The sequence below is a fragment of the Echinococcus granulosus genome (genome assembly GCF_000524195.1).
Source record: "Echinococcus granulosus chromosome Unknown EG_S00001, whole genome shotgun sequence".
Lineage (NCBI taxonomy): Eukaryota > Metazoa > Platyhelminthes > Cestoda > Cyclophyllidea > Taeniidae > Echinococcus > Echinococcus granulosus.
The window spans coordinates 1,908,870-1,932,577 of NW_020170381.1; the positions used below are offsets into that span (position 1 = coordinate 1,908,870).

At 41.5% G+C, this 23,708-nt stretch overlaps 1 protein-coding gene across 1 annotated transcript in view; it reads left to right on the forward strand. All coding sequences in view use genetic code 11, as the record gives it.

The window, feature by feature from the left end:
• Positions 1-3,687: 3,687 nt before the first annotated feature.
• The window catches only part of EGR_00223 (Plasma membrane calcium-transporting ATPase), a gene marked incomplete at both ends in the record, with an annotated part of 39,684 nt that continues 19,663 nt past the window's right edge, over positions 3,688-23,708 (forward strand). Inside the window, 10 exons of the mRNA XM_024489472.1 lie at positions 3,688-3,862; positions 4,173-4,346; positions 8,963-9,214; positions 11,530-11,655; positions 15,432-15,734; positions 16,750-16,965; positions 17,420-17,637; positions 18,314-18,553; positions 20,206-20,268; positions 21,168-21,418. Coding sequence (XP_024356150.1) covers positions 3,688-3,862; positions 4,173-4,346; positions 8,963-9,214; positions 11,530-11,655; positions 15,432-15,734; positions 16,750-16,965; positions 17,420-17,637; positions 18,314-18,553; positions 20,206-20,268; positions 21,168-21,418 — 2,018 coding nt within the window. The remainder of the gene's footprint in view (positions 3,863-4,172; positions 4,347-8,962; positions 9,215-11,529; positions 11,656-15,431; positions 15,735-16,749; positions 16,966-17,419; positions 17,638-18,313; positions 18,554-20,205; positions 20,269-21,167; positions 21,419-23,708) is intronic.

Below are 23,708 nucleotides of genomic sequence, written 5' to 3' on the forward strand. Positions count from 1 at the left end.
AAGAGCTCCCAGTTGCTGGCGCACCTGCGAGGGGGAGGTGAACCGTCTCGAAGGCTCTGCCTTCCAGGTGGTGTTAATCTGTGGCAATGCGTGAAAGTCGGGTGGTTTTGATGAATCTCAGTGCACTCATTGTATTTTGCTATGGTTGAGAAAATTTAAACCAGGTTCGAATGGATTATAACCATACATGGAATTAGTATTGCATGCCATATTGGATGTAAAATCGACTCCGTGATACTTAATCAGAGAGAAATTGTCAAAGTTCGATTAACTTAAGAAGTGTATGTAAATGATGCTTAGTTTTGAAGTACGTTTCATTCTTCCATAGAACCAATACTGATTTCAATGGGTTTACGTGTATAGAGAAAATGATATCCCGTAAATGGTCTCGGAGCCTTTTATCTTACTGATAAACAAGTAATTAACTGGAATCATAGTATTTGAAATGGGGTGTACAAGTGAAAATATGGTTCAACAGCCTGTAGCAATGAAGGATTACAAGGTCCAAAGTAGGAGCTAGTTGAATAGTATCGGTATCAGGATAATTTAAACTGAAAAAGATGTTGGAATCATCTCTAGTTAAAAGGGACTAATTGGCCTGATATTAAACGGGAATTGAATGAAGGAATGACCAAATGAAGGAAAGAATTTGATTCAAGAATGACTGCATCAAATTCTTCTACCATCCAAGCTAAAATAATTATGCCATAGCTCTCAAGTCACAGGAAACAGAACTTATATTTCAATAAATGTGAGCTTGAGGGTGTAAGACGCACGCGGTTGACATAGTCGATGATCGCGCTGGAGAGGGGCTCGTGGAGAGCGACGGGTGGGGAGAGAACCTGCCAATTGCGCTGGTCACAGTACTGCGTCAGGCCGCCTGTAAAGAGGAGAAGCAGCAACAAAGTAGCTACGAGAGACATTTTCGCTGCAGCCCTAACTTGAAATGACTGATGGCCAGAATGGCACCAAACCCATCTGCTAGACTGACCGACTGACCAATCGACTTGAGGCATAAACAAACCTATTTGAAGCGTAAACATCAGTCTGCGATTTTTCAGGTCATTGACCAAACGCGTGATAGAATGCTAGGGTAAACATGAAGAGAACGGTGCCACAGAGACGTGGGTCGATTCTGACCCATCCGTTGTGTGTTATGTAGGGAAATGCAAAATATTATCGGAACTTATCTGCTGTTGATGGAAAAAGCGTAAAGATCCACCGTTCCTAGCGTGAAGGCACTACGGAGTACGCAAAGGCCACATCCAAAACCGGTTAAACGCGACCGCAATGGGACGTGTGTTTGGCGCAGCTAGTAGACCTGAAAGTAACACTATGGAACAAGAGTAATGAAAGGAATCACACATTGCAGCAACCACCACATCTGCGGCAGTTTACAAAGGAGTTTGGGCTTGTTAGCAATGTCGTCGCTTCACTTGGAATGATTCGAGGGAATGACTCAATTAATGCAGTTGGTCTGGAGTTGCCTTCCGCATTAGGTGTGGGATTTGCATCCGACTCTGAAGTACTAAAATAAGTGATTAAATCAGAAGCAGGGATAGTAGGATTTCGGAAGTTAGCAGAGTTTCGCAAAAAAGAGATCCTCCAAGTTGGCACTGATTGCTACGCTTAGTTACAGAGGTTCCATGTGTTGTAGTAAAAGGGAGTGAACCTCTTTAGCATTTCGGGTATTTAGAGATTCAGCGTTGGCAACATTTAAGAATAAATCTGCCACTAAAGTATATACCAGTTCTCTCTCCCCATCGACAATGAGGGACCAACGAGTTTAGTAAAGCACTCGATGTGAAGGGTACACTTAGAAACTTCTGCAGGTAATGCCCCTCCGACGGAGGTCAATAAAGTCCTGAGTGGCTAAAGATTATTAACACCCCTTGCTGGAAGCTTCAAGCACTTTACCTTCCTGTAAATGTCCTAGTTGTTAGTTTAAGGCCTGAAGAACTGCCTATATTAATGAATCAGGGAATGCTAAGGGCTTAGGTGTTCCAAACCGATTTCAGGTTTTCAGCCTCTTGAAACAACTTCACCTACTCCCTTTCAAGTAAAAAGCTTCCTGTAGACCACAACGCAATCAGAAGCAGCACTTGGTGCACTTCTTCATCAGTTTTTGCAAATTCAATCAGAACGATGGCACTCACTCCACTGTCATAAACTTCTCAGATCCTGCTTGAGGCACTGTGCACACTTGCTGTTATGTGTACTTCCTTTCCTGCAGCGTACTTTGATTCCATACTACAGCATTTCCTCATCATCTTCACCTGTCCATCGGTCACGATGGATAACAATGCTGTCTAACACCCTCTCCTGCCGAGAAGTGATGAGTTGGGCTACTTGTGTGTTGCACTTCCCAAAGTCGGTCTTCGAAGTCATTATGGCCTTTAGAGCAGATAGGAACCGATTGTAGGGAGGGGCCTGCAAGATCTGCTTGGGTAGAAGCGGAGGTCAACTCTGGAGTGCCTGATCCACTCGTCAAGGACCGTGTCTGTTGCGAAGGAGGGGAGATTTGGCCTACCTCCTGAATTGTTGTGGAAAAAAGCATGAGAAAAGAAAATTGCATGGATAGCAAAAGTTCTACAAGAAGGTAAACTGCGCAATCTCTTTTAGGAATAACACATTATCTCTGTCACCAGGTCTGTCCAACTAGGAGACCTGTTGCCTGAAAGGTGTATTTCAGCAAAAATGTACTGCAAATACGCATCTGTATGGATGTGGTGATTTGATATCTTGCCTGTTAGTTGAACCACGTGGACACATCAGCATCAGGGGTTGCGCTTTCCATTTGCAATATGGTCTCCGAGCCATGGCAGCAGTCTTTCAACTATTCTATGCATTAGTGTAATTCATATGCTGTTTAAATGTACCTTTCAGAGAGGGAGTGGGAGCAGGCTCGAACCCTGTCTAGGTCCTCCCAAACTAGTATCTATCCCCATTGACGCTGAACAAAGTGTTCCAATCCAACCACTCTCTTCGTTCGAAGGGTATGAAGGCCGAGGAACAGGAGGTAAATGAGGGCCTTAATAAATCAGTAGTATATATTTCTCCATAGTATTTAACTTGTTACGGCTTTGAAGTAGACCTGAAATACTCCACATTTATACTGGATGAACGAGATCTCAAAATTTATTCAGAAGTGCAGAAATAAACAGTACAAAAATGACAGTCAAAAGTAGCAAAGCACAAATAGCAAAGCTCAACAGGCAGCAAATAGCATAAAGCGTAAGATAGCCTAGTACTAATCACTTCTCTATAAATTCCAAAGTGCATAAACATCTGAATGTTGTCTCATGCAACAGCCTTACAATTAGGAGGATAAAACCATAAAGTAGCAACAAATAAAAAATTAACATTTGACTAAATATGGTTATTTTTAAATGCTTCTGTGTGCTGTTTGTTTACTGTACAATTACTTGATTTTGTTTTGATGCATCAAAAAGCTATATGCATAATTGACAACCACTTTGAATGCCGAAGTTTTGTCTGGGTGTTTGAGTGGTGCTGCTGGCCGTTGGTTTAATGCCACTTTGTAGGCTATGCATATTCGGCTTTTCCATACGCGTGGACTTCTACTAAAACATACACTTTAAGACTCTCTCTTCTGAAAGGCCGACTGACTTTTCGACCTCATCCACCATACTTTTATCGTACTGTTAATTCCCGAGTACATCTGAGATGCCACCGAATCCTACAAGTAGCTCAGATGCAGCGTACAAGTCGTACGGCGTCACAGTTTCTGAGCTCCAGGAAATGATGCAACTACGTGGTCTTGAAGCCATAGAGTACATAAAATCGCGATATGATGGTGTGAATGGACTATGCAAACGATTAAAAACATCTCCCAACAGCGGTGAGACTAATCAGTGACTTTGATTGCACTATTGTGTGGTTATAAGTTTTTTTTTACTGACGCTATTTGTTGACTGCTTTGGATATTTTAAGTTGTGTTTTTGAAAATATCAGAATTTTGTTCTTGGAGTTTTTTCCATCTCCAATGCGGCTGTTTTCATCTCATGCATGAATACCAAATGATGGTTCTTCTCAAAGATATTGAAATTTCGTGATATAAGTAGACTTCTGGTGGCGACCGGCCCGAACCAAATAATACATGTTTTTAATAAGTTACGTCGTACGCAGTTTTCATTTACTTCGCTTTTCAGGTGTACATAGTGCTGAAGTAGCAGAACGAATTAAAGTTTTTGGATCAAATGTGATTCCTCCCAAGCCCCCGAAAACCTTCCTGCAACTTATGTGGGAAGCGTTGCAGGATGTTACTCTCATAGTCCTGATGGCTGCCGCAGTGGTTTCTCTTGCGCTATCCCTTTACAGCAAGTGTAAGTTTGCTCCATATCGTCTAAGCATTTGTTTCAGCACCTTACTTGCCCTGTCTGCCCAGGTGTCTTTTTCCTTTTCGCTCTCGTGATCATATTGATATCGAATTTGGGGAAATCGGTGACGTGAAGTTCAATGACTTTGCAAATAGATTGTCCTATTATTTGCCAAACCTTCTGTATTAATTGCTATTAAAATCTTTTTGCCAGAAGTAGTTGCAAAGAATGATGCATTCAAATTCATCATTTTGAAGTTTTCTGGCTTACTACTAATGCAAGCACTTTAGATTTATTTTGAAAGATAGGTTTGCTACCCCTAAATTGTTCTTTTAGGAAGTAATACTGTAATAGATATGATTTTCCATATCCGTTCTAATTAGAGGCTGCATTTTGTTGTAATGCAGATTCTTCACTTGTTTAGACACTGTAGAATTTCTTACTTGTATACTTTTGTAGTTACTAGTGAATAGTGATTTCATTTACACTGTCAGATAGCATTTACGTAAAACTAGATAGCAATATGCATTTATGCTTCATCCATAATGTGTCCTATGATGTTTCACCTTTACACTATTAATTTTTCCGCCATTGATGTATGGTGTACTTCTTATTTTTTTCCCGTTTTACAAAAATGGCGTTGTCTCGCGGATAATAAATATGCTATTTTGAGATCTATATTATTATATTGGAATACTCTATGGAACGAGATTTTTACGCCTATATCGACTATAATTACCATCAAAGCTACTTCCCATTGCTTCTATCACACTCATAAATTTCGCCAGTACTGTTATCCGGCTACTCCAGTATGTATTTCAACTTTCCTAGAACCACTTCAGGGTTAAATATCGCGTCGATTGTTATTTTTACTTATTTTTTATGAAATGATGTCAATTTCTCTGTACGTTCTGACATTTACCACTTCTATTTGATGAACCCTCAGGAGGACCTTAGGTTCAGTAGTCAAAAAATTCTCCTTGCTATACTCTGCTCCCAAACTTGTAAGAATGCACGTCAATGTGTGTCACCTTTGGTGCAGAAGCAGAAGCGATAGCAGCGATCGTAGCATAAAACGCCACGGGACCGCAACATCTCGACTTACGTATTTGCCGGCGGGGAAATGCACACCACTCATTTTTCAGTCTATTTCGCTCTGCATCCTTAGTATGCAATCTCTTTATTCGGCCACCTCTCCATGTGTGTCTACTTGTGTGCGTCTAATAATGGCCATTCTCTCCTCTCAATCAGCTCTAACCCACCACTTAGGCATACCATTTCAGATGCTTCTAATCCCTCATTAATCCTGAATTCGTTGTGATGGTGAATTCGCAAACATTGAAAGTAGTGAGGTAAAGTGTAATGTTATTAGCAGATGATCAAGGTAGAGGTCTTTTAAGTGAATCACGTATTTTATCCTGGTATGAAACTCCCTAATTCACTGATTTCTTCTTAAAAGCTGTAAGGTTTAGCACTAATGGTTATTATAAGGTATTAAAACCGCGCTGTTTAATTTTTGTCAAGGGTAACTTCAGCCTATGCTTAGATGACATGTCTGTTGTCAGCAATGCTCCTGGCGGAATTTTGCTGAATAGCTCTTGCCGAAAATGTGTGTCTGAACGTAAATAGTGGCAAACAGCGCTCAAATTTGCGAGCTTAGTGTAAAATTTAAACGAAGTGTTACGCCATTATTGAATGTCCCCCATTGGATGCTTAATCGAAATTACATTTTGTACTGTCTTGGCCAACTCGGGGCTCTCAGACTACAGAAAACTTATCCACACTGAATAATTGAACCTCCATCGAAGAGGTCTAAGGCTATACTTCCTTATTGACCATACATGTCCGGGCAGATCGTCGAGGTAGTAAGTTATCTGCAAAAAACACTTTTTCTGACAATCTATCGCGGGTTAACCGCCAGAGTTAAACGACTACTTCTGCCTCAACGTTCGTGGAATGCAAAATCTAATAGAGTGAGGCTGTGGTCGGTAATAAACACACTAACCCCTGTGATTTATTAAGTTCACTCGAACAGCTCGCACAAAATGGTTCATTCTGTTTGGATGCCTTGGAAAATTTTGTCCGAATAACTAACTGAATGAATCACGATTATAGTAGTCCATGACAGCCAGTTGCTCAGACCTTCACAATTACTGTATCCTATTGCCCCTTCTCACGTTAGAACTACTTCACCTACTGCTTATCCCTATAGTTATTAAATCTGTGGCTGGTTCTTAGCCTGGATCATAGGTTTGCCTTTATGCCAAGATGTTCTTAAAGGATGACATCTATTTTATGCTCGTCAGTGGCGTATTATGAGCTGCGAGTTTGGAGTTTGATAACACAGCACCTAATATATGATTGATATCAAATGTTGCTCGTCCTGTGTTGATAGTAGTTCTTCCCGTGTGGTGTATGCCTAGTTATCAGAATAAAGAGTGCGCATGTAGTATTTGCAATCTAAAAGTATGTTTTAGATGTCTTCGACACCATTAACGTTTCCAACCCTTGTGCGTTTGGCTTTTCTCACTCTTTTTAAGCCTTTCTCTTAACTATTTTTCGAATCCCTTCAACTGACAATTAGGAGCTCCTACAGTTCCCTGTATTTGAGTGGAATTTATGTTATACTTTATTGTAGTATATCCTCCTCAAGTGTGGCATATCTCACGAAAGCATTGCGTTTCTGGTATTTTCCTTCCGTTAATGGCATTCACCCACTATTTTGCAATTTAAATGCTATGTAAAATTAAATACTTTCTCGCATCTCGTTGATGCTGAACCTTCGTAAATCATACCGAGTAGAGGTGAGGGGTGTATAACGGGTATGCTAATTTTCTTTCCCCATTTGGACAACTCGTTTGCACACTCCCTATCGCATGTACGTTTCTGCTTCTATTCTGCTGGATGCAGCTTGGCGAAATTTAGGCTTTTTTAGTTTTCTTTGCGTGTGCACGTTTGGAAATTATGTCCCTTTCTTCCCGATCTCTTCCCCTTTCCCCAATGAAAAGCGATCTTCTACTGGTCGCCGAAGCAGCACTCCTCTAAAACTTTTTCGATGAGTCAGAGAGGAGCATCCGATTTTTTTAGGCGTGTACTGTTTGTAGAGTCAAGATTAACATCACTGAAGTGAATTTGCTTGACTGCACGGCGGGACGAACGATGTATCAAGACGTAGGTGTTGATCTTTGTGAATAGTTATGAATCCCGACCAGAATGTGGCCATGTGTGGTGACGTGCCGTGTCGCCACTTTAAATGCATCAGAAACCAAACATTGGTTTTGGGCTCGCGGTGTCATCGTATCATGGTAAAGTTATGCAACTTTAGCTTTGAAAACGATCGAGCCCTTGTAAATAAAAACCTCGCTTTTTACAATGGGTTTGGGTGGTATTCATTCTCTATAAAATATGAAACCCTCTTTAAAATCCCATTAAAATTTATTCTGGCCAGCCTGCTTGAGTACCTGTTTTCAAGTTATCCTAAAAGTAGCCAACTTTTCCTTCACAGAAGTAAAGTGATGCATGTTGGAGAATTGTCTCGCATGAAGTGATTTTCGGCGGTTTGGATTTGACACTGGATAATTCTGGAAAATGAACTGTCTAGTTTGCATTGGCGGCTTTACCTGGGTTTTTTCAGTTTAATGAGATAAACGGTCTGACTTCAGGAAAGCGGTTCTTTCTGCCTTGGTGGAAACTACTTGTTTTATTGTCACACTTTTCAAATATCCATTTGTTACAATCAAGATGCAGCTTCAATTCATCTTTGTTCCCTCACCTCATCCTTATTTATTATTTAGTTTCTCACTTTGTCGATACACTTCCCCCCCCCCCTTAAACATTAGTTGTAAGTTGACTCTACGCCTTTATCCAAAACTCAAATGGAATAGATTGTTACATCTACCATCACGAATTAGGAACTCTCATCTCAAGTCTCGACTCTTATCTGCACATTTTTGTCCGTAAAATAAGGGAGATTGAGCGGCCACGCCTTGACCTGAATCCTCATTCGGTCTTTGTGCTTGGTAATGTTGGATACCACCTAATCATCTTAGCTTCATTACGTTTTACGAAAATAAGTGTTAGCCCTATAAAAATTAACCAGCTTCGCCTTTGACGTTGTTTTCTTAAAAATAGGTTTTAGTTAAAGTTTTTTACGCTATCTAAGCAGTTGTTTGGATGGGCTTGCCTAATACTGTATATTATCTGTGATACTGCTAAAGTGATTGATGATGGCGTTTGTGTTTTGTATCTTGACAACCCAATAAGTATAATTACCCATCATTCATGCATTAGTAGCTCCAAAAATGTCCTTTTTTCCAATTCTTCTGGTTGATACTCCTTCAGTTGCTGATTTGCTACGGATTTGCCTGATTGGTCGTTGGAAAATATCTGACTGAAACCCGTCCTAAATCTGCAATGTCAATCTACTAACATTTTGCAGGTTACGACGAAAGCCACACTTTATACGTCCATTAGCAGACGCGTGCGTAGGTATCTGGGTAATCTGACGGCTAGGGCACCCCAATGTGGGAACCAAATCAGGGAGTGGGCAATGGAAGTCAGAGTTCAATACATGCATGTGAATGTTTTCACAGGATGGCGGTGGCCTGTGTACTGCCTTATAGACAGCGGAGGCAGCGTGGGAGGGGACGAGACGGAGGGAGACGCCGGCTGGATCGAGGGTGTAGCGATCCTGGGCGCAGTGCTTGTTGTGGTCCTTGTCACCGCTGTCAACGACTGGCAGAAGGAGCGTCAGTTTCGAGGACTGCAGGACAAAATCGAGTCGGACCATCGCATCTCCATCATGCGTGATGGCGAGTTCTTCGAGTGCCTCGTGGGAGAGATCGTTGTTGGCGATATCTGTCTCATCAAGTATGGTACGTCCCATCACCCATTTCTCTTGCACTTCTCACTTCAAGCAGGAGGTTAGGGTGCACTCACGGTGTGCATTTTTCATTTTGGCGCATAGAATCATAAACTGAACACGAGTAGGAGCTCGATTTTGGCTGCCATTTCCATCTTTCAGGACTTTATTGATCCATCTTTCGGCTGTTTAATCCACAAGTTTATTCAACAACTCAGTCTACAATGGATATTTTTTATTCTACTATCAATTTTTTTATATAATGGCACTACTACTCTTCGGATTCTGTTACTTTGAGCGGAACAGAGTTAATTTCTTTGTTTCCATACTCTTACCATGTCACTGCAACTGCAATCTATCTTTTTGATTAGGAGTTAGTCGGGCTCGGTGACGCAGTGTCAGACTCCCGTGTTAAGCGTTTTCATGCAGGAAAGACTGAAAATTAATTGACAAAACCGCCTTTACACGCACTTGCACTTGGAATGTTTTTATAACAACACTAATTTGTTTTGTTCTTTGCGTGCGCAGGCAGTAGTTTAGTAAGTAAAGGCACTCCTCATCTTTTTTCAAATGAAATATATGAGGGAACGCTGTAGGAGAGTTTATTTTTAAAATCATTGTCTCAGTAGTGCTGTCATACTTGCATTCCAATGTAGCACTCAGTTCCGCCATTAATTTACGGAATTGCCTCCTCTCCCCCCAGATCATGCGAACTTAGGTCTAGATGATCCATGGGTGGTTACTTCGGCGCCGTGGAGAGTTTTACTGCTGCACCCAATTTCGGATTACAGCTGCTGGTGGAGCACAAAGTAGACACTATCTTACCGTTTGATGTGATACAAGTGCTATGAAGCTGGAACTAACCCAAACAACGCAAATCAGTACAGTTTGATACTGTATTAGATCTAGAGACAGTAATGGGATTCAGATGGCCTACATCAATTTCTTGTACTAGGATGGTTGTAAGGGGAGACAGCAATATAAACATTATTTCAGTGATTCTGACATTCGACGCTCCTTTGCTCATATCTGTTTTCCCATTATGGAAGGGAAAGATTGGTTATTCGGCTGAAGTGTGCATAACGTCTTCTTCCGTTTTTATCACTGGTATATAAAAAGTTCATCTCATTTCGGAATATTTTTGATGGAACGTCGCGGCGGATTCAATTTACCGCTTTGTCATCAAATGGTTTGTCCCTAGTATTTTTTAGCCTTGGGATGTTAACTACATAATGATAGGTGTCCCATATCTATGTGTTTTGCTGTGTATTCATCCTTCATTACGATTTGTACTGAGCACTTGACCTGAAAGTCCTGCTAAAGGCGAGAGACTTAACGGTTCCCACCTCTTGTCCATTTCGATTCTTTGGGTTGGATTTTGCTCACTTAGCTGAAACGAATTAATGTCCAACGTTTATTGCACAAAAGAAGACTTCGTTTAGTTGGTCCATAAAGTCCACTTCTCCAGGTTCACTCAATAGCCTAGGTTCTCTGCATAAAGAAATGTCCCTTTGAAACGCCTCATTAAACACTCAATCCTTTTTCAAATGTAGACAGTCTCTTTTTTAAGGTTACAGATAGCCAATTGTATAACTCCTCCCTAAGATTCCATTATAGTCCTTTTAGCTGTAAAATTAGTCTCATGGCCACCTGGTGGATCGGATCGGCGAGGTGCGTGTGGAACATGGTTGACTTTGTAGTGGATCCATGAATGAGATTTTCCTTTGCCCCAACCGCACTTTTAGTGATTTCAACTAAGTGGCCTTGGTAAGACGCAAGTATTAGTGCAATCTTGCAGAACATGAACACACAACCACTCTCCTGCTTCCTATACACATCTATTTTACGCACTCTCGAGAGTGTTGCACTTGTGTTCTGAATGCCCGATAGGAGGCTTAAATCCAATCGCATTATAATACTTACTGTATGCTAAAAATCGCATCTTAGGCACCTAGTCGAAAGGGTAGTAATCAGCCTAGTTTCGCCGATATTCTCTTCTTTCTTGTCTCTTTTTTCGTTTTACTTTTTTCCGTTTGACACCTGTTCACCTGCGCTGGAAGGAATCATGAAGGCTCCTTGAAGCAAATTGGGCCAGATGCTAACCTTTGATTCCACTGAGCTCCTGTCCATGGTATCAGAAATGAGTGGCAAGTGAAGTTTTTTTTCACTATATTTACGGTGTGTTCGGATGGGTCATCGGTTGTCATAAGCATGCTTTTTTTCCCCATCCAAGCAATTTCTCACTCACCTCTACCATTTGGCTTACAACGAAGAAAACCTGCAATATTTTTTCCTTCCTGACATTACTCGCATTTTATTCGTCTTTAGGTGACTTACTACCTGCTGACGGTGTGATAATACAAAGTAACGACCTGAAGGTGGACGAGAGTTCTCTAACTGGTGAAGCTGACCATGTGAAAAAGGGTGAACAAATAGACCCCATGCTCTTGTCAGGTAAACTTCTCTTAATTTCCCACTTACTGATCTTCAGTCACACCAAATGTTACCAAAGTTTATACGCATCTCTCACCCCTTTGCGTTCCGCTTTTCGAGGTCGGGGTCAGCAAATACTTCAGCTTCCAGTTACGGAGATCCATCATGCATGTAAAATTCAACCCTTTGGCCACGCGCCTAAAAAATGGAACGATTTGGTTATTTTGAAATGGATTGAAGATTAATCCTAGAGGACCATAAGGGGGATATTTTTGACGTGAGTTATTGCAAACCTCCTGTCTTTGCCTCCATATGTGTGGTGTCTATTTTTGGTACATTTTGATTGGGATGTGCTTTTCTGCGTATTGCTATCTGCATTTTGTTGTTATTTTGTACGCATTTGCTTGCGTATAGCGGAAGAAACTAGAAAAGTAACAGTGACATATGCTCCTTCCCACTTGGTCATCCACTTTCCCTTCATGCTGCAGCAATTTTTTTTGACCTGATTGTGACCCATGTAGTGAATAAAATTTCAGTAAATTAAAATCCCACTTTGAAAAAGTAACTTGAGAAGAAAGCTCCGGAATTCACAAATTTCCCGTATCTTTGTTGAGGTATTGAAGACGCCTTTCAGTCGGAATCATAATCCAGGTAGCTATAACGTTGCCCTTGCGATTGTATTTGCGCAGAGAAACTCCTCCAATCCACTGTACTTTAGTCAGCTTTCTATTGGGGTTTAGTTGCTAATTTTTATAATAAAAATCGTAATTTTTGCCAACACCCACGGAGTACTCCAGCATTGGGGACCAAATGTGTGAAAATGAACAAAGTTCCATGGTTTTATCCTTAAAGATGTATTTTCCTAGATAGTTAATGAAAAGCATTCCGGCCGTCTTTACGAGGTAGCATGCTTCACTTCATTATTAAAGACCCCATAGAAAAGATAGGTTTTTTCAGGCTCTACAAATTATTTTGCCTACAACGTAGTAAAAAGTTGCTAAACAAAATGGTTTATGTGCTCATTGAATGGATGCTTCCCTAGTAAATTTTTTGACAATCCCCAAACGAAACTGTTGACAATTTTAATTTGAACTTGGTGTGAATAACCATGAAACGCGTGCATTCCGTGCATTTTCGTCAAGATTGAAATGTGGATTTATATCTTCACTACTTTACTTGGCGCTGTAAGTTCATAAAAATACTTTTTTGGCTTTCGCACTGCTATTTGGAGCATTTACGAGTTATTCGTTTTCGTTATTTCGTTTTCGTTTTGCCACATTCACTTGAAGGGGCGGTTTGCTGTGGTGCCCCTGTGTTTGGAGCATGGAGCATATCTTTGGAAGCTACACCTAACCTGACCTACATTACGCAACGTTGAAAGACAATACCGGCTCATTCCTTCTATTCAACGATGGTTTTTAGGGGTTGTTGTTGATTGAGTCGGACTGCATAATGAATAGTCTGTTTCTGAAACTAACTCTTGGCTTAGCACATCCACCGTTGCTTCTCCTTTGTCTCTAGTTTAGTTGGCGAAAGAAATCTTTTGAGTCTTCTCTTCCTCTTATTTTGCAGTTCAAGTGCCAAGTTGTCCTATCTCCACTTTAGCGTGCCGTTGGAGTGAGGATCAGTCGCTATTGTCGCTGTAGTTGACCCTGTCAAAGCTGACCGCCCACAGAGGGAGCAAAGACGTCTGTGTGCAGCCCCATAAAGGATTATCGTTACGCTTCCCCCGTACACATGGTCCTCCACGGTTTTTTAAGTGGAAGAATGGATGGAAAATTTGCCATATTTATGGCTCAGTAGCAGTAGTGCCGGTGGTAGTGTTTGAGTTCATCAATAAAATAGATTTAATCAAAATTCACTATTCTTATGCCATAGTGAAAAATGAGCGTCGACAGTGTTACACTGTCAAAGTCGCACTCAGGTAGCATACGTGGATGCCTCTCCTCTTTATTTCCTTCCCAAATTCCACCCTTCTCACCTCATAAGGTAATTTGTTTAACACTGAAACTGATGACAGTCCACCCGAGGTGGAGCCTGAGGTGGTCCCATTGGAGCCTTTAACGGGTTATAGATGTGTCCCTTAGGGGGTTAACTTAATAAGCCCATTTTTGCCACCGTTGAATGCGAGTCATATACTGTGTTGACGAAAAGTAGCCTAAACATGCTGTAAATGGAATTAATAACATTATTGCTGGTTTTATCAAGTTTCGTTTTGGAGATTTTGAGCCCTCTTTTCACTTTCCCAGATGACCATTAAATTTATGTTTGTTGAATTTTGCCACTGTATCTCGTATTGTACGAACATTTTAAAAATTGTTATCGTATTCGAAAATGCATTCACGACTAGCATTTTTACAAAATTTAATTGATAAAGTGGATTTGATTATGCGGATACGTACATTAGGCGGGCATCAACACAGATTGACCATTTTAATGGGTGTATCGTCAAAAAGGTACCGCATTTACTTGCGTTCTTTGCAAACTCCACTTTTTCATACGTTGGGATGGTGGTAAAAATAAATATCGTGTGAGGGACTTGTATTGCTCCTACGAAAGATGATTGCCGATTGTTTGAGGACTTCGTCGGTTCCACATCTTTTGATGTCCGCTCTGTACTGATTGGATTTGGCTATGGCTGTTTTCCGTGCGGTTCTCTGATCATCCACCGTGAAGAGCTGGTGCACCGCCTTCGCCCTTTTTCTGTCTAAATAATTAACACCGTCTAATATTGCAGCAAGAGTTATCTAGCCTACTAGAAGATGTGTCGATATTTATGGAATTGGCGATCATTACTAACCCCGGTGTAGACTTCCCACGATCGCTTACTTCCACCTTTGATAAGCGCATCGCGCTCTTAGCACCCGCTTTGAGGAGTGAATATCAACAGGTCGTCAGATATCTTTTAACGCCCAAAATATTCGGGATGCACAAGATCCAACGCCTTGTATGATCCCCTCTCCCCGGAAGATAAAACCCTGTTTTACAGCTTTAAGAAACTTTCGAGGTGTCATCTTGGAATGCAGCAAAAGTAATTTTTGATGGGTTTTTTTTTATTATTTGTCTAGTCTCACCATAAATTGTAAATCTTTTATCCATATCAAATATTATAATCTAAATTTGTGGAAAGTGACTAAATATATACGATGAAAGGCACCCTTCTGAAGTTATTTCTATTGTAGAAATTTTTCCGCTTACCGTATAGGTTTATTGGTTGCGAAGCTCCCTACTTTTCTGCGGACTTGGTTATTAGAGGACTTAGTAAGGTGGTTTGCACATGGCTTTTTTACTTCTATGCAGTAAAGTTTGCGCTTAACCAGTAATTATGATGTGGCCATATGGAAGTGAATGTTTTTTTCATACACGTACGACTTTCGACCCGGAACATGCAACTGCACTATTGAGGGTCGTTCGGATTTTGATGCGTGTTCTGCACAAACGTGCTTTCGGTGCTATGAGGTCATGGTATGTGTCAGTTCTGTCAGTAGGTTGCGGTGGTTTCTGCGTTCCTACTAACATTTGACTGTATCCGCCCAAGCAGCAACTGTTTGGGTTCAAAGTATCCTCCAATCCCTTGAACAGATATCTTGATTCATTAACAGTCGAAACTAATACAAGTGGTACAGTGCGTGCGTGCACTCAACACTCCTAAATTTTATTCCTACTTTTTTATATCGAAGTTTCACCTTATTTGTTCATGTGATGATTTTTGCATTTAACAATTAGCTCGCAATAGCTGTTCATATCTATCCTCCAAAAGTAGCGGTAGATTAAGTGAAATCGAAAATTTTGCCTAGGTACGCACGTGATGGAGGGCTCTGGCAAGTTTCTAGTGACGGCGGTGGGGGTCCACTCACAGGCGGGTATCATATTTACCCTTCTGGGCGCTACCGAGGGCTTTGGCGGTATGGATACTGTACCCGGCGGGGGACTTCCGATGCCGCCTTCCACTGAGACCATTACCCATGCCTCGGTGGCCGCTACTGCGGCGGTGGCACCAGTCGAAAAAGCCTCCGCTCAGACTCCTTTGTTGATGCAGAACAATAAACAACGCATGGCTGACGGCATTGGACACCGGGGCACAGGCCCACATCCTGCCAGTAAGTTGATATTTGGAGTGAACTCGAAATCTTACATTGGATGTTTGAGACTGTTTACATTTAAATTTTACTATCGATTATTTCGATAGTTCAGAAATCTGCCATTCTTTTAACTCATCGTTATACGGGTGGACCCCATCCATTGAGAACTATTTTGCCCTTTCATTGTGTTTTACGCAAATTCGGACGTTTTTCGAATGCCTCATACTTATTTCGCTCCTTGTATAACAATACTGAGATAAGGAATGGCTGGTGAGATGCAGTAGTAAGGTCTGCTGGGTCTGAACTCCTTTTCTGACCGTTTGCCTCTGGCGAGGTGGCGAAGGCAACTTCAGTTCCTGCCTCATGCACATTAGGCTATTATTTTTTACGTTGAAGTATCAGCATGTCCTCTCTCCTGCTATCTTTCTTGCCCCACCTCATTTCCCCTTGTTTTCTCCATTCAGTTACTTGTCCATCTGCTTATCCTCTTTCAATTTCTTCCTTCAGTTCTGCCTTGTCTTTTGTTGTGTACGATAATTTATAGGCTTTAGGGAAGTGCCCACTCTGAAAGCACTCTCTCGTTCACTCACTATGCAATCCTTTTTTCGCACTTCAGATGTCTCGAAGGAAAAAATGATATCAGAACAAGATTTCCTTGCGTTTTTACTCCAAAATGAAACTAAAAACAAAATACTGGATCTTTTTTTCTGACTACAAATTCGCTACATCAGTAATTACGCCCTGCTGTTACTAGCGTCATGTTCTAAGCTAGTCTATTAAATTATCCTTTTGCTTCAGAGGAAGTAATGTTAAATTTCAAGTTCCAGTTCTTTTTATTTAGCTATTCCAGGTAATTTTGGGTAAAATTTTGTCTGTTTTTATCTCTCATAGGGGAACGGTTACCAGAAAATCAACCACTTAACATATTTTTTTATTTATTAATCGCAGTGGTTGCAATACAGTACGGGTTCAGATATGAGATTAAGTTTGCAATGTAGTGTTATCTTCGTTTCTCTTTTTCTCCTACCTCTAGCCGTGGAGATGGGTCGTTTGAACAATCTGGTGGACCACATGGGCACCGGTGACGATCGAAATCTCGAGCCTCTTCTGCCGAGGAATGGCAAGGGTGGCGACAACGGTGGTGTCGCAAAGGAAAAGGAGGCGCCTAAGAGGAAGAAACGTCCCAAGAAGAAGTCCTCTGTGCTCCAGGCGAAGCTCAATCACCTTGCCGGGGTCATTGGACAAATCGGTAGGCCGCCACTTTGTCACCTTGCCCTTCCTTCACTTTGTCTTTGACCGAATCCTTATTTGTCTGGTATATTCTTCAGCTTTAATGGATAAATATCTTACCAGTTGCTTCGTTTTATTGTTCCAATTCTTCCATAACTAACATGTAGTCTACATATCCGCTCATTCCTTGCTTTGCGATGCCTGATCATAATCAGGACGTTGTAATCGCAGCTCTTGATTTTCACTTCTGGTAATCGAACCGCACATTACCGCATTACACAAGGGTTACCTGTACTTATTCCTATCTTGAAACGGTATTTCAGGAATCGTTTAGTGACTTTTTTCTGAGGCCGAACTGTTTGATCTTGTGAAAGGGTGTTTAACTTAGTAACTTTGAGCGGCTCTTCTCAATCGGTGGTGATGTAAATGAAGGGTGAGCTACGAGACAGCTAGTGCGGCTTTCCTTGTTGCAGGTACGGTGATCGCTGTATTGACGGTGGTCATTCTTTTTGTCAAATTCGCCGTGAACACGTACTACATTGAGGGCGAGTCGTGGAACACAAGTGTGCATCTGAAGCAGTTCATCCACTTTATTATCATCGGCGTCACCGTGTTGGTGGTAGCTGTACCCGAAGGTCTGCCTCTCGCTGTTACCATCTCTCTCGCCTACTCTGTAAAGAAGATGATGAAGGTAGGTCCCGACTGGTGTCCCACCCAGCTTTAGTCCTCACTTAAGCAAATGCTCATTCCCATTTCCTTTTCGGCCAATGGAAAACTTATCTGAGGTGTGAGTAACTACTTATATGTCGTTTCGACGAAGATATGCGGATATTTTTGTGCCAAACATAGTTCGCTTAAATTTGGGCATTTTGTGCTTTTCTTTATTCCTCTATGCACAATTTTGTCGCAGAACCTTCCCGCAAAACCCTTGCATATACCCATCTTTGTATGCGAACACAATAACAAGTTCCTTATCGCATACGAAATTGTGATATTTGTTACCAGATTACGTAGGGAAGGTAAAATCTGCTTAGCTCAAATGTTGCATAGATTAGATTTTTATTGAAACATTTGTAGATTTTGATTTGGTAAAAGTGGTACTGCTTAACCTTTTGCTATTTCGCTTTTTATAGAACCCACCCTAACTCTAATTTCACGGCATGTATAAATGATCTATTCACACAAAGCAGTGCGCCCATAAAGGTAGAATCCAATCTGACGTCCTCCAGATCGACAGAAAACTTTTTCATCTAAGGCAGTCAATTATTACACCAAGCCCTTCTTATTGCTAGTCGTGAATTGCTGATTAGTTGTGTCTTTGGGTCTTTCATAAGCTGATGCTAAATGGTTGGTTGTGTGAATTTCAGGACAACAATTTGGTTCGCCATTTGGACGCCTGTGAGACGATGGGCAATGCGACGGCCATCTGCTCGGACAAAACAGGGACCCTGACTACCAATCGCATGACCGTGGTGCAATGCTACCTAGGTGGCTGTCACTCCAAAGATCCGAACAACCTGCCCAAACTGAGCCACCTCAACCCCAAGTTGGCTCACCTCGTCATCCACGGCATTGCCATCAACAGCGGATACACCTCTCGTGTTCTGGTTAGTCTCTCCTGTCGCTCCCTCTGCTCGCTATTTCGCTTTACCTCTCCCTTGAATGACCGGTTATGTACCTCCTCGACCATTAACTATGCCCTCAAATCCTGTCTCTATGCAACTTTCTTGCCTTTTTGAATTGTCGCTGTCTGATTTTGTGATTTATAGTCCACAGATGAAACGATTGTTTTCAGTGTGGGGAGGGATGAGCCCTAGTTTATTGAGTCCGAAATCACTTCCGTTTCGCAATGGTCCTGCTTGTGTTCACGATTTTAATTGAAGAATAACCCAAATTACTCCCTATGCGAACAGCTATTGCTACAGCCTTTTTTTTCTGAACTTTTCAATCAACTGTCCGTGGACATTTGCTTGCCAAAATTCAGACCTTATTTCACTTTACCGCATGATTCAAAAATGGTGTTTCTCAAGTTTTTTTTTCACTCTCTTCATTAATTAAAAAATATTTCTAGTTTACAAAAAATGATTTAAAAATGAGAGGCTTGCTACTCTTCTCCAAACTACATCCGCTCTTGCATGAGTCATTTGAGGCTTTAAAGGCCAGCCACTGTCACATGCTCACGCTCATGCGTTCCCTCTGATGAAATGTTCGACCAAAATTATTAAGAGGGAAATAATTATACTTAAATGATAATTCACTTTGAAGTGTAGTAAATCTACGGACAGGTTGCACATATTTTTTATGCAGATCTCAATTTCAGAACGATAGTACGACATTCATTTGCAAAAAAACGCAATGGGTTGGAGATCAAGTGAGGCGGGTTAAGTAGCACCTATTGGTATTTGTGTTATTTTTTGCCTTATTCAAACATCAGGTGAAGGGATGAATGCGAGAGTCATCAGCTTTAGTAGCTGTCTAGCCGGACTGACAAAAGATATGTACTCCCTCACTTCAAGGATGGTGTTATTTATTTGCTGTCTGCGAACTCAAAATCCGTCTGGTCGGTTTAACCCCTTTCATTTCGGTTTCATTAATGCCTTCCGTGTCATTTTCCATATTTGAACGCTTGAATTTCCTCTCATACGATAATGACTTCCCGTGCTCATCTTTTACTTTCATTGATCGTTCAAAACGATCCGTAAAGGGATAAGGCTGTTCGCTTTATAATTGCATGCCGTTTCTCGTACTTGATCAAAAATCTGGTTCACGTCCCCATTCAGCAGTGTTTTTGACTGCTCTGTATTGTCTTATTATTAAATCATCTGCGTACCTTACTCTCCATCAGTATGCTAACGGCTGTTTGACTCGACGATATTCGACCGAAACCTATTAACTCTGTTTAGGAGTAAAAAACCAAAGGCGTATCTCTCAATACGGCTCAAATCTTTGCGACCCTTTAAGTAACCTCTGGGGCCTTCTGGAATAATAAATAGCCTTGTGTACTTACCCCGAATCACCGGTAATGTTCTCCCTTACTGTAACTGCACATTATCACCAATGAGGTGGTTCAGTGTTATTGGTTCCATCTTGACATTACACCTGCGTGAAAATTGACTTCTCGCCTCCACTTGTGGTCCATGCAATCCTGCAAACCATTGTCGGCAAGAGTGTTCCATCCCATTTGTTTTCACACCTGCTAGGGAGAGTATCCTTTATCCAACCATTCTGGGCAAAACAGTTCCTTTCTCCTTTCATTCAGGATCTGTTGCAGCGTGGCTACACGAGTATCTTTAGCTGTCGCGGTGCTGCTGTCCTTATTACAGTATGTAGCACACTGAACTTGAAAATGTGTCGCTCATCAATCTTCGCACGAGGCTGTTTTGTGCAGGTCTATTGGTCCTAGCGTAACTTTTGCTCTCATTCTTAGCAAGTCACAAGGCCCTGGAGAACCTCTCCCCCAGCCTATTTACATTTTAACTCCAGGGGGAGTGTGGGCGCGTGGACGTGCTTTTTCTTTGCCATCTAGAAAGCGCGTCTTTGCACTTTCATACCCATCGTTGCAGACGAAACGAACCCGCGTCTGTTGCCTTCGCACCTCCAACTCCCTACCCCGGGAACGAGGGCCACCCCTGTTCTTTTACCACCATCATTAATTCTTCGGCGAATCGATGTGCAAATGTAACTTTGAACAATATTGATGTCCCCTCTAAGGGAAGCTACCATCGGTCACCATTGCGAGACACCGACTTCATTCTTCTTCCTAGGGAGTTTGATACTTCACCATTGCCAGCATATTCCTGGCCATTAAGTGGTTGCATATTGTTTATACCACACACAAAATGTAGCAGATAAAAGGGTTGGGTTTTTGTTTAGTAAAATGGGGCAGCTGCACCGCCCACTCGTAAATTGACAGGAACCGGTCAGGTCGCCCATGAAAGTAAACTCAATTCTAATTTTTAAAAGAGCTCATTAACTGGCAATCGGTTTTTCGTATAAATAATTGAGCAGATGGTGGCATTTCTCTGGCTTTTCCTGCGACTATCCTGCACTGCTTATTGTTTATCCTTCAAGGGGATGGATTTATAGCCACAAAAGATCACTGAGCTTGTGCCGAGCAATAAGTAAAAAAGGGACTTTATAGCACAGTGGGATTTGTGAATTTCCCATATGCGTATACACGTTGATTTATTTACGTCAAAAAAATTCTTCCTTAATTCACAGCCGCCGAAGAGACCCACTGATCTACCAACGCAGTTGGGCAACAAGACGGAGTGTGCTCTGCTGGGCTTCGTGCACACGTTGGGTGCCTCCTACGAGGACATTCGGCAACAGTGGCCAGAGGACTCCCTCCTGAAGGTCTTCACCTTCAACTCTGAGCGCAAGTCCATGAGTACGATCATCCGCAGCCTCGATCAGAAAAAGCGCGGTCTCACCGTCTTTACCAAGGGTGCATCCGAGATGGTGCTCAAAAAGTGAGTATTAACGTGGTTTAGTCACAGCACATTAATGTGTAAAATACGGACTGCTCTCATGCGACACAAACGTACTCCCCGCGTGGCGTCACTTCGTAAAATATAGCTAACACATCAAAGACCATTTTCCATGAACCTAGCAATTGGTAATTGTCCTTTTCACCTTTCGACGTGAATTATTGCCTCGTGCCTCATGTCTAGCCTCCCAATCGTCTAGTGAAGAAAAGGTATATTTGAATTCACACTGTCTGAGTTCATGCATGACATCAAAGCATCTGCGTTTCCTGAATCGTGATTCTTCAATATATTCGTGCTTAGTTGCCCAATCATCAACATTCTCGCTTTCAGCTGGAGGTCTGCTACGGCATTGGTACCCGCTAAATTGGTGAGAATTTTCTTGTCCTTTACGTGCAACATCCGTTTACGCGATTCGGCCACGCGTGCACTCGCCTCGCTTGCGTCGGAGAATAGCTTTCAATGGTGTTTGCGAAGCTGCGAGGTCATGTGTGCGTGTCTGTTTCATACTTGTCTCCGGTTCCCTTTTTCGCATGTCCGGAAGTCGTCATTAGTTTTAAAGCCAAATTGTTTTCGCAGTTCTAGGGGTAAAATATGAATTTGTTCACGTAAATCCAAGGCTCTTGCTGCTGCTTTCATTCCTCTGACAATCGCAATGCTTTGACAACTGATCGAGAAGTTTGGCTGTGCTAGTCACTGCCTACATCTTACAATTTCGATCATTTTTTCTTTGCTGCCGTTTGTTGCGGGTTCCTTCTGTAAATAAGTACGCTTGACCACCAAAGGCGTCATCCTGGCACGAAATAATTTTATTATTTTCGTCTACTTATTGTCTGGTTCATCTTATTTCGTTTATTCGCTTTTTCAGATTTTACTTCATGAGTCCACCCTTTCCTTATGAATCATAAGTGAATTTAATTTGCTAACTCGATCTATCATGTTAATAAATAGTTTTCCTTCTCTAATCCTGGTTTTACCCAAAAGCACCATTGATGGTCCACTTAGAGCATCACTCTTGTTTGATTGCCGAAAATTGCGTTAGCCTTTCCTTTTTTCCTAAAAATTCTCTTTTTTTCATTTACTGCGCACTTTGAAATAATTCAGTAAAGAGCATACATTAAACGGCGCTTGCATGATAAAATTCTCACCACATTTTCTAACATAAGTTTTCTTCATACTGTTACTGCATTAGAAAGTAATGGCTCCGAGTGAGTGGTTCGAGGGGTGAAATCGGGAATGCCATCTCAAATAAAGTCAAGTATTTGATTGATTGTTGCTTCTTGTGTGTCTGGCGTTGTGAATTTTTTTCAAATTGCTAAAATTTTAAAAGCAAATCTTAATAGCAATGCCGCCTTCGTCTGGGTCGTTTTGGAGAGGACAGCCAGATTTATGGCCGAAAAACCCACGGATTTTGCGTAGTGAGTATGCTTGCGCTACTAGCTTCGAGTTCAATACAATCACTGCTTAATGCAAGCTTCGTTATTGCCTCCTTCTATATCACTTGATTTTGTAATGCTTCTTGAACTAAAATTTCCAACTAATTCTTAGCGTTTTGAATTGTTTAACACCACAAAAGAAAAGCTTATGCGACCTATGGAAATGCTTCAGGAATGGTAATCCAAGAGATGCTTCAAAGCAAAAGCAATTTCGGTAGAGCAGGCTACTTTAAAGGAGATAAAGTGTATTTCCATAAGTGTCGCCAAATCCTGCATTTCACAAATCCCCTTCCGACGCCTTTCTCATACACTAATGTATACCTAGTGACCATTCTCTTGCAGAGTAGTGTTCTTTTCGCTTAAATACAGCCATGGCCGTCTTATTCATCAGTTTGCCCTATTCTTGATTAGCTGTCATCGCCAGTACGGCAAACTATCTGTTCTGAGGCAAGATTTGAAAGTACACGGAAAAGACTCCGCCCATCTTGTGACTTGCCCTGTACAGGCTGTGAAGGAGGCATGCGGACGATGATTACGGTAGCAACTTACAATTTAAAAATAGTAGAAAATCATTAAATTAACACATAGCTTTCATCCAAACGCTATTGTCTGCTGTAATGCATTTTGTCTGCAACATTACCTAAATCACCTTTCTGCCATTACTATGTCAAATTAATTTGTAGCATATTTGTATTTTTTCAAATAAACACCACTTCTTTCATTTGACTCCTATGGAATTTCAACTACTTTCCATCGCTTTACATACTCCTGAGCCTTGGAGTCATGACTGAAGATTAATAGAAATAATCGACTCGGTGTGATGCTATTTACGCTCTTAC